This window comes from Bombina bombina, chromosome 7 (assembly GCF_027579735.1).
Source record: "Bombina bombina isolate aBomBom1 chromosome 7, aBomBom1.pri, whole genome shotgun sequence".
NCBI classification, from domain to species: Eukaryota; Metazoa; Chordata; class Amphibia; order Anura; family Bombinatoridae; genus Bombina; species Bombina bombina.
In genome coordinates, this window is record NC_069505.1 from 572,817,498 (window position 1) to 572,829,721 (window position 12,224).

Here is a 12,224-nt window from a genome sequence, read left to right on the forward strand (position 1 = left end):
GAGTAACAAGCATCAACAAAGGAATTTGGAAATAATTGTGCTTTATACAAAAAAAATCATAACCACCATAAAAAGGGTGGGCCTCGTGGACTCTTGACAATATGAAAGAAATGAATTTATCAGGTAAGTTCTTACATAAATTATGTTTTCTTTCATGTAATTGGCAAGAGTCCATGAGCTAGTGACATATGGGATAGAAATACCCAAGATGTGGAACTCCACGCAAGAGTCACTAGAGAGGGAGGGATAAAATAAAAACAGCCATTTTCCGCTGAAAAAAATTAATCCACAACCCAAAATAGAAGTTTATTCTCATAAATGAAAAGAAAAACTTAAAACATAAGCAGAAGAATCAAACTGAAACAGCTGCCTAAAGAACTTTTCTACCAAAAACTGCTTCTGAAGAAGCAAATACATCAAAACGGTATAATTTAGTAAATGTATGCAAAGAAGACCAAGTTGCTGCTTTGCAAATCTGATCAAATGAAGCTTCATTCTTAAAAGCCCATGAAGTGGAGACTGATCTAGTAGAATGAGCTGTGATTCTCTGAGGCGGGGCTTGACCCGACTCCAAATAAGCCTGATGAATCAAAAGCTTTAACCACGAAGCCAAGGAAACAGCAGAAGCCTTCTGACATTTCCTAGAACCAGAAAAGATAAGAAATAGACTAGAAGTCTTCCTGAAATCTTTAGTAGCTTCAACATAATATTTCAAAGCTCTTACCACATCCAAAGAATGTAAGGATCGCTCCAAAGAATTCTTAGGATTAGGACACAAGGAAGGGACAACCATTTCTCTATTAATGTTGTAAGAATTCACAACCTTAGGTAAGAATTTAAATGAAGTCCGCAAAACCGCCTTATCCTGATGAAAAATCAGAAAAGAAGATTCACAAGAAAGAGCAGATAATTCAGAAACTCTTCGAGCAGAAGAGATGGCCAAAAGGAACAAAACTTTCCAAGAAAGTAGTTTAATGTCCAAAGAATGCATAGGCTCAAAAGGAGGAGCCTGTAAAGCCTTCAAAACCAAATTAAGACTCCAAGGAGGAGAGATTGATTTAATGACAGGCTTGATACGAGCCAAAGCCTGTACAAAACAGTGAATATCAGGAAGTTTAGCAATCTTTCTGTGAAATAAAACAGAAAGAGCAGAGATTTGTCCCTTCAAGGAACTTGCAGACAAACCCTTATCCAAACCATCCTGAAGAAACTGTAAAATTCTAGCAATTCTGAAAGAATGCCAAGAGAATTCATGAGAACACCATGAAATATAAATCTTCCAAACTCAATAATAAATCTTTCTAGAAACAGATTTACAAGCCAGTAACATAGTATTAATCACTGAGTCAGAGAAACCTCTATGACTAAGCACTAGGCGTTCAATTTCCATACCTTCAAATTTAATGATTTGAGATCCTGATGGAAAAACGGACCTTGAGACAGAAGGTCTGGCCTTAGTGGAAGTGGCCAAGGTTGGCAACTGGACATCTGAACAAGATCTGCATACCAAAACCTGTGAGGCCATGCTGGAGCCACCAGCAACACAAACAATTGCTCCATGATGATTCTGGAGATCACTCTTGGAAGAAGAACTAGAGGCGGGAAAATATAAGCAGGTTGATAACACCAAGGAAGTGTCAATGCATCCACTGTTTCCGCCTGTGGATCCCTGGACCTGGACAGGTACCTGGGAAGTTTCTTGTTTAGATGAGAAGCCATCAGATCTATTTCTGGAAAACCCCACATTTGAACAACCTGAGAAAACACATCTGGATGGAGGGACCACTCCCCCAGATGTAAAGTCTGACGGCTGAGATAATCCGCCTCCCAATTGTCTATACCTGGGATATGAACCGCAGAAATTAGACAGGAGCTGGATTCCGCCCAAGCAAGTATCCAAGATACTTCTTTCATAGCTTGGGGACTGTGAGTCCCACCCTGATGATTGACATATGCCACAGTTGTGATATTGTCTGTCTGAAAACAAATGAACGGTTCTCTCTTCAACAGAGGCCAAATCTGAAGAGCCCTGAAAATCGCACGGAGTTCCAAAATATTGATTGGTAATCTCGCCTCTTGAGATTTCCAAACCCCTTGTGCTCTCAGAGATCCCCAAACAGCTCCCTAACCTGAAAGACTTGCATCTGTTGTGATCGCAGTCCAGGTTGGACGAACAAAAGAGGCCTCTTGAACTATACGATGGTGATCTAACCACCAAGTCAGAGATAGTCGAACATTGGGATTTAAGGATATTAATTGTGATATCCTTGTATAATCCCTGCACCATTGGTTCAGCATACAAAGCTGAAGAGGTCTCATGTGAAAACGAGCAAAGGGGATCGTGTCCGATGCTACAGTCATGAGATCTAAAACTGAATTGTGGGTGTGTATTTATAGGCATTTTGAGGTTTGGGAAACTTTGCCCCTCCTGGTAGGATTGTATATCCTATACGTCACTAGCTCATGGACTCTTGCCAATTACATGAAAGAAATGCTTCTTTTAAAAAAATGAAATGTACTCATGAACAATTCAATATTGACCTTTCTATCCCTTTAATATTTTGTGCATATTGTTTACAATTCTGCAGAAAAGTATTCCTGTATTTTTCTCACATGGTGGCAGCTATACTACATCAGATTGTCCCTATAACCATTTGCATGCAAACATTATGTAAACATTTTTAACTGGAGCGCTTTCACATGCAAGATAGTATTCCTTATAGTAACTAGTTTACTCACCTTTTTATGTGTGTCACGTGAACCTGTTAAAAAATGAAAGGGACATTAAATAATTTTGCATAAAAGTTTTAAATCGTTAAACTTTAATTTTGAATTTAGCATTTCTTTAAATTATCTTGGACTGAATCATCCAGAATGATTAGCAAGTCCTGATCTCACTAAATTGGTTGTGCAACAGCAAAGGGAGTGGCTACACAAGTTGTGACATTAATGAGTGTAGCTGATGCGTCCTCAGCTTCAAATGGGAGAGGGACAGGTTCCCTAGCTGGAAAGATTATCTGCTAATACATTGATAAATAAGCACTAATGCCTTACTTCAATGTCCATTTAAAGGGTTAAAAATATGTTTTATATTAAATGAAATTACATGAACAGATTTACCATACTTCATAAACATATCTCTGCAGTGTTTAGCAGACTTTTACCCTTCCTATTTTATATCAGTTGCAAGAAATGACCATGCTTCTCATCCATCTCATCACTATGCTGTAAATACTACTTCACTGGTTCTGATTAGCTGTTTAAAATACAGTCAGCTTGATAGAATTTTGCCAAGCTCTGTCTATGGCGCAGTGTTCTAGACTTCAGGTCAATCCTTTTTTTTATCAAAAGATTTAATACCATATTTTAGGATTATCAGCAAATTTAAAAAAAAAAATAGGTATAAAGATTATAAATAAACATCTGTATTTACACATCCTGTATTATTCAAATGTACCAGGTCACTTTTTGTTTTTTTTGTTGAGGTGTTCGTTGCTTCCTGGTGCTTGCACGCTGCGGTTTCGTTATTAAGGGATATGCATATAAAAAGATAGCTAGGTGCATTTTATTGCACTGAACAGAGGAAAAAGGAAATTGAGCAGATTTTTAAGAATATAAATGTATTTAACTCTTTAACGACACAGATGTACCATGTATGTCCCGTGTCCTAAAGGGTTTTTAGCCCTGTAATATCACTGCCCTTGCAAACCGCGTTATTAATGCATGCCTCACTCCCTGAGATGCACAGAAAACAAAATTTATGCTTACCTGATAAATTTATTTCTCTTGTGGTGTATCCAGTCCACGGGTTCATCCATTACTTGTGGGATATTCTCCTTCCCAACAGGAAGTTGCAAGAGGACACCCACAGCAGAGCTGTCTATATAGCTCCTCCCCTAACTGCCACCCCCAGTCATTCGACCGAAGACAAGCAAGAAAAAACATAATTTATGTAAGAACTTACCTGATAAATTCATTTCTTTCATATTAGCAAGAGTCCATGAGCTAGTGACGTATGGGATATACATTCCTACCAGGAGGGGCAAAGTTTCCCAAACCTCAAAATGCCCACAAATACACCCCTCACCACACCCACAAATCAGTTTAACGCATAGCCAAGAAGTGGGGTGATAAGACAAAAGTGCGAAAGCATAAAAAAAAGGAATTGGAATAATTGTGCTTTATACAAAAAATCATAACCACCACAAAAAGGGTGGGCCTCATGGACTCTTGCTAATATGAAAGAAATTAATTTATCAGGTAAGTTCTTACATAAATTATGTTTTCTTTCATGTAATTAGCAAGAGTCCATGAGCTAGTGACGTATGGGATAATGACTACCCAAGATGTGGATCTTCCACGCAAGAGTCACTAGAGAGGGAGGGATAAAATAAAGACAGCCAATTCCGTTGAAAATAATCCACACCCAAAATAAAGTTTAAATCATATAATGAAAAAAACTGAAATTATAAGCAGAAGAATCAAACTGAAACAGCTGCCTGAAGTACTTTTCTACCAAAAACTGCTTCAGAAGAAGAAAACACATCAAAATGGTAGAATTTAGTAAAAGTATGCAAAGAAGACCAAGTTGCTGCTTTGCAAATCTGATCAACCGAAGCTTCATTCCTAAACACCCAGGAAGTAGAAACTGACCTAGTAGAATGAGCTGTAATCCTTTGAGGCGGAGTTTTACCCGACTCGACATAAGCATGATGAATTAAAGATTTCAACCAAGATGCCAAAGAAAAGGCAGAGGCCTTCTGACCTTTCCTAGAACCGGAAAAGATAACAAATAGACTAGAAGTCTTTCGGAAATTCTTAGTAGCCTCAACATAATATTTCAAAGCTCTAACTACATCCAAAGAATGCAATGATCTCTCCTTAGAATTCTTAGGATTAGGACATAATGAAGGAACCACAATTTCTCTGCTAATGTTGTTAGAATTCACAACCTTAGGTAAAAATGTAAAAGAAGTACGCAACACCGCCTTATCCTGATGAAAAATCAGAAAAGGAGACTCACAAGAAAGAGCAGATAATTCAGAAACTCTTCTAGCAGAAGAGATGGCCAAAAGAAACAAAACTTTCCAAGAAAGTAATTTAATGTCCAATTAATGCATAGGTTCAAACAGAGGAGCTTGAAGAGCCCCCAGAACCAAATTCAAACTCCAAGGAGGAGAAATTGACTTAATAACAGGTTTTATACGAACCAAAGCTTGTACAAAACAATGAATATCAGGAAGATTAGCAATCTTTCTGTGAAAAAGAACAGAAAGAGCAGAGATTTGTCCTTTCAAGGAACTTGCAGACAAACCTTTATCCAAACCATCCTGAAGAAACTGTAAAATTCTCGGAATTCTAAAAGAATGCCAGGAAAAATGATGAGAAAGACACCAAGAAATATAAGTCTTCCAGACTCGATAATATATCTTCCTAGATACAGATTTACGAGCCTGTAACATAGTATTAATCACAGAGTCAGAGAAACCTCTTTGACTAAGAATCAAGCGTTCAATCTCCATACCTTTAAATTTAAGGATTTGAGATCCTGATGGAAAAAAGGACCTTGCGACAAAAGGTCTGGTCTTAACGGAAGAGTCCATGGTTGGCAAGAAGCCATCCGGACAAGATCCGCATACCAAAACCTGTGAGGCCATGCTGGAGCCACCAGCAGAACAAAGATTCCTTCAGAATCTTGGAGATTACTCTTGGAAGAAGAACTAGAGGCAGAAAGATATAGGCAGGATGATACTTCCAAGGAAGTGACAATGCATCCACTGCTTCCGCCTGAGGATCCCTGGATCTGGACAGATACCTGGGAAGTTTCTTGTTTAGATGAGAAGCCATCAGATCTATTTCTGGAAGTCCCCACATTTGAACAATCTGAAGAAATACCTCTGGGTGAAGAGACCATTCGCCCGGATGTAATGTTTGGCGACTGAGATAATCCGCTTCCCAATTGTCTATACCTGGGATATGAACCGCAGAAATTAGACAGGAGCTGGATTCCGCCCATACCAGAATTCGAGATACTTCTTTCATAGCCAGAGGACTGTGAGTCCCTCCTTGATGATTGATATATGCCACAGTTGTGACATTGTCTGTCTGAAAACAAATTAACAACTCTCTCTTTAGAAGAGGCCATGACTGAAGAGCTCTGAAAATTGCACGGAGTTCCAAAATATTAATTGGCAATCTCACCTCCTGAGATTCCCAAACCCCTTGAGCTGTCAGAGACCCCCAAACAGCTCCCCAACCTGTCAGACTTGCATCTGTTGAAATTACAGTCCAGGTTGGAAGAACAAAAGAAGCCCCCTGAATTAAACGATGGTGATCTATCCACCACGTCAGAGAGTGTCGTACAATCGGTTTTAAAGATATTAATTGAGATATCTTTGTGTAATCCCTGCACCACTGGTTCAGCATACAGAGCTGAAGAGGTCGCATGTGAAAACGAGCAAAGGGGATCGCGTCCGATGCAGCAGTCATAAGACCTAGAATTTCCATGCATAAGGCTACCGAAGGGAATGATTGAGACTGAAGGTTTCGACAAGCTGAGATCAATTTTAGACGTCTCTTGTCTGTCAGAGACAGAGTCATGGACACTGAATCTATCTGGAAACCTAAAAAGGTTACCCTTGTCTGAGGAATCAATGAACTTTTCGGTAAATTGATCCTCCAACCATGATCTCGAAGAAACAACACAAGTCGATTCGTATGAGATTCTGCTAAATGTGAAGACTGAGCAAGTACCAAGATATCGTCCAAATAAGGAAATACCACAATACCCTGTTCTCTGATTACAGACAGAAGGGCACCGAGAAACTTTGTAAAAATTCTTGGAGCTGTTGCTAGGCCAAACGGCAGAGCCACAAACTGGTAATGCTTGTCTAGGAAAGAGAATCTCAGAAACTGACAGTGATCTGGATGAATCGGAATATGCAGATATGCATCCTGTAAATCTATTGTGGACATATAATGCCCTGGCTGAACAAAAGGCAGGATAGTCCTTATAGTTACCATTTTGAATGTTGGTATCCTTACATAACGATTCAATATTTTTAGATCCAGAACTGGTCTGAAGGAATTCTCCTTCTTTGGAACAATGAAGAGATTTGAATAAAACCCCAGCCCCTGTTCCAGAACTGGAACTGGCATAATTACTCCAGCCAACTCTAGATCTGAAACACATTTCAGAAATGCTTGAGCCTTCGCTGGATTTACTGGGACACGGGAAAGAAAAAATCTCTTTGCAGGAGGCCTTATCTTGAAGCCAATTCTGTACCCTTCTGAAACAATGTTCTGAATCCAAAGATTGTGAATTGAATTGATCCAAATTTCTTTGAAAAATCGTAATCTGCCCCCTACCAGCTGGACTGGAATGAGGGCCGCACCTTCATGTGGACTTGGGAGCTGGCTTTGGTTTTCTAGAAGGCTTGGATTTATTCCAGACTGGAGATGGTTTCCAAACTGATACCGCTCCTGTGGGTGAAGGATAAGGCTTTTGTTCCTTGTTGTGACGAAAGGAACGAAAATGATTATTAGACCTAAATTTACCTCTAGATTTTTTATCCTGTGGTAAAAAAGTTCCTTTCCCTCCAGTAACAGTTGAGATAATAGAATCCAACTGAGAACCAAATAATTTATTACCCTGGAAAGAAAGGGAAAGCAAAGTTGATTTAGAAGACATATCAGCATTCCAAGTTTTAAGCCATAAAGCTCTTCTAGCTAAAATAGCTAGAGACATATACCTGACATCAACTCTAATGATATCAAAGATGGCATCACAAATAAAGTTATTAGCATGTTGAAGAAGATTAACAATGCTATAAGAATTATGATCGGTTACTTGTTGCACTAAAGCTTCTAACCAAAAAGTTGAAGCTGCAGCAACATCCGCTAAAGAAATAGCAGGTCTAAGAAGATTACCTGAACATAAGTAAGCTTTTCTTAGAAAGGATTCAATTTTCCTATCTAAAGGATCCTTAAAGGAAGTACTATCTGCCGTAGGAATAGTAGTACGTTTAGCAAGAGTGGAGATAGCCCCATCAACCTTAGGGATTTTGTCCCAAAACTCTAATCTGTCAGATGGCACAGGATATAATTGCTTAAAACGTTTAGAAGGAGTAAATGAATTACCCAAATTATTCCATTCCCTGGAGATTACTTCAGAAATAGCATCAGGGACAGGAAAAACTTCTGGAATAACTACAGGAGATTTAAAAACCTTATTTAAACGTTTAGATTTAGTATCAAGAGGACCAGAATCCTCTATTTCTAATGCAATTAAGACTTCTTTAAGTAAAGAACGAATAAATTCCATTTTGAATAAATATGAAGATTTATCAGCATCAATCTCTGAAACAGAATCCTCTGAACCAGAGGAATCATTATCAGAATCAGAATGATGATGTTCATTTAAAAATTCATCTGAAAAATGAGAAGTTTTAAAAGACCTTTTACGTTTACTAGAAGGAGGAATAACAGACATAGCCTTCTTAATAGATTTAGAAACAAAATCTCTTATGTTAACAGGAACACTCTGAGTATTAGATGTTGATGGAACAGCAACAGGTAATGTAACATTACTAAAGGAAATATTATCTGCATTAACAAGTTTGTCATGACATTCATTACAAACAACAGCTGTAGGAACAGATACCACAAGTTTACAGCAGATACACTTAACTTTGGTAGATCCAGCACCAGGCAGCGACTTTCCAGAAGTATCTTCTGACTCAGGGTCAATCTGGGACATCTTGCAATATGTAATAGAAAAAACAACATATAAAGCAAAATTGATCAAATTCCTTAAATGACAGTTTCAGGAATGGGAAAAAATGCCAGTGAACAAGCTTCTAGCAACCAGAAGCAATAAATAATGAGACTTAAATAATGTGGAGACAAAAGTGACGCCCATATTTTTTAGCGCCAAAAAAGACGCCCACATTATTTGGCGCCTAAATGCTTTTGGCGCCAAAAATGACGCCACATCCGGAACGCCGACACTTTTGGCGCAAAAAAAAACGTCAAAAAATGACGCAACTTCCGGCGACACGTATGACGCCGGAAACAGAAAATAATTTTTTGCGCCAAAAAAGTCTGCGCCAAGAATGACGCAATTAAATGAAGCATTTTCAGCCCCCGCAAGCCTAACAGCCCACAGGGAAAAAAAGTCAAATTTTTAAGGTAAGAAAAAAATGATTTATTCATATGCATTATCCCAAATATGAAACTGACTGTCTGCAATAAGGAACGTTAAACATCCTGAGTCAAGGCAAATAAATGTTTGAACACATATATTTAGAACTTTATATAAAAGTGCCCAACCATAGCTTAGAGTGTCACAGAAAATAAGACTTACTTACCCCAGGACACTCATCTACATGTAGTAGAAAGCCAAACCAGTACTGAAACGAGAATCAGTAGAGGTAATGGTATATATGAGTATATCGTCGATCTGAAAAGGGAGGTAAGAGATGAATCTCTACGACCGATAACAGAGAACCTATGAAATAGACCCCGTAGAAGGAGATCATTGAATTCAAATAGGCAATACTCTCCTCACATCCCTCTGACATTCACTGCATGCTGAGAGGAAAACCGGGCTCCAACCTGCTGCGGAGCGCATATCAACGTAGAATCTAGCACAAACTTACTTCACCTCCTCCATAGGAGGCAAAGTTTGTAAAAACTGATTTGTAGGTGTGGTGAGGGGTGTATTTGTGGGCATTTTGAGGTTTGGGAAACTTTGCCCCTCCTGGTAGGAATGTATATCCCATACGTCACTAGCTCATGGACTCTTGCTAATTACATGAAAGAAAATGAGAAACTATAGGGTGCAGTGGTGACTGTAGTTTAAAAATAAAAAATACCTGCCTTAAAATGACTGGATACACCACAAGATAAATAAATTTATCAGGTAAGCATAAATTTTGTTTTCTCTTGTAAAGGTGTATCCAGTCCACGGGTTTATCCATTACTTGTGGGATACCAATACCAAAGCTTTAGGACACTGATGAAGGGAGGGACAAGGCAGGAACTTAAACGGAAGGCACCACTGTCTGTAAGACCTTTCTCCCAAAAATAGCCTCCGAGGAAGCAAAAGTATCATGAGCTGTAATTCTTTCAGGAGGCTGCTGGCCAGCAGTCTCATAAGCTAAACGGATTATGCTTCTTAGCCAAAAAGAAAGAGAAGTTGCCGAAGCCTTTTGGCCTCTCCTCTGTCCAGAGTAGACAACAAACAAAGCAGATGTTTGACGAAAATCCTTCGTAAGCTTGTAAATAAAACTTTAGAGGGGGCGGAGCTTAGCCACGCTGGATGATGGCTGCTTTTTGCTAGAGCTCCCATCTCCTTTCCCGGCAAAAATAGCTCTAGGGGCATGTAGCTAACTCATAAACCTCCTCTAACTGTCCCTTTGAAACTCTTAAAGCCCACCACAACCCTCTTTACACTGTTTCCTAACCTTTTCTCAAGACGGCGGGATAATGGAACAGAAAAATACCGGAGGGAAGAACAACTGGTAGCCCCGGAACCATAATCACTGCCGAGCCTGTTAGATCACCTACCGCACATATCAAGAACTTATTGCACACCCGGACCATCCCAGCATTGAGAGGAGAACTCTGCACTAAGCAATTGAATACCTGTTTAAACTCCGGGCAAGCTGTGTATATTGCGGCTCTGCCGGTCGCCATCTTGCTTCTACGTAGCCACCCGCTACCACAGTGCTTGCAGTAGATCATAGGACAGATCGGATCAAGCAAAGTACAGCGGCACTCTGAATCGTAAAAAGTGAGTACCTGGCTTTTTTTTTTCTTACACTGGGGGCCTGCATCACTGGATTGGGGTCTAAACATCCCAGATCAATAACACTCCGTGAGGCAAATCACAAGTAGAGAGCCTGCGCTGCAGGCCGGGGGGCCTCTTAGGCACCACTCTGAAGCTAGCTGAACACACTCTGGGGGACATAAAGAACGATTGAAGGCCTGATAGTTCCCATCTCATTTACTCTCCCCCACGGCCTCAGAATAAAGAACAAGTGCACTAACTGCACATCACAAAGTACAACCGGACACTCTCTCAGTTACACCAATGTAGAAGCCAGATCTCCCTCCACTAACATATATATATCTCAACTGTCAAGACACACCTAGGGAGCTTGCAACACCATTTGCTTGGTAATATAACAGCATTCTGTCCATTTTGCCTGCGTTTTATGCATCCTGCCACCAATGTAATGCCTTGCAAGAAGCATAACAAAGCTGATAAACCCATAACTAATAAAACCTTAAACCATTACCTTAAGCCAGCAGAGGCCCCTACGCCTACACACTCAGCTGAAATACCATCCTCCTTACCATCTAGCTCTGTCCAGATGCAGTTTGAGGAGAACCCTACAGATATGTATCTCACTAAAAGGGACATTACACACCTTTCCTCAAAAGAGGACATTAAGGAAGTTATGCAGGAGATGAGGAGTCTGTTTGGGGATCTTCGCAGGGATATTGGAGCACTCGACCAGAGGGTTGTCACTCTGGAGGAAAAACAGGCAGCCACAGAAAAACAGGCCCAGACTAACACCATACAATTAACTGAACACACACATAAAATCAACGCTCTAACCGACAAGCTAGAAGACCTAGAAAATAGGTGCCGCCGCAATAATTTGCGAATAAGGGGGGTCTCAGAGACTGTTTTCCCCCCTGCCATAGAAGGCTACCTTCAAGCTTTATTTAAAATCATTAAAGACAACCAGGCTGCTGATGACATTGCTATTGAAAGAGCTCATAGAGCTATTAGACCTAAACCTCCCCCAAAAGCACCGCCAAGGGACATTATAGTAAAATTCTCACGATACAAAGACAGAGAGGAAATCCTCCGTTGCGCTAGGACCAAACACCCTGTCTATCATGCAGGCGAGGAAATCTCTATATTTGCTGATCTCTCTCAATCTACCCTGCAAAAAAGGAGAGAGATGGCTCCTTTAACCTCTGCACTGAGGAGGCATAAAATACAGTACAGGTGGGGATTCCCTGTTTCTCTCATAGTCTCCTATAAAAACAAATCAGCTACCTTTCGACCTGGCGATGATCCTGAATCATTCTGTAACGACCTCTCATTTCCATTTGTCTTAAAAGAAGTTAGTGGTGCAGCCCTCCAAACTACAAGAGAACCACAGACCTATTCTAGTCCCTCTGAATAAGACATTCTCAAGATGAGC

The 12,224-nt window shown here is 39.9% G+C and overlaps 1 protein-coding gene across 1 annotated transcript in view; it reads right to left on the reverse strand.

The window, feature by feature from the left end:
* Window positions 1-12,224, reverse strand: part of LOC128636587 (uncharacterized) — a 60,067-nt gene that overhangs the window by 11,121 nt on the left and 36,722 nt on the right. The window contains exon 3 of the mRNA XM_053689581.1: window positions 2,740-2,762. Within this exon, the coding sequence (XP_053545556.1) occupies window positions 2,740-2,762 (23 nt within the window). The remainder of the gene's footprint in view (window positions 1-2,739; window positions 2,763-12,224) is intronic.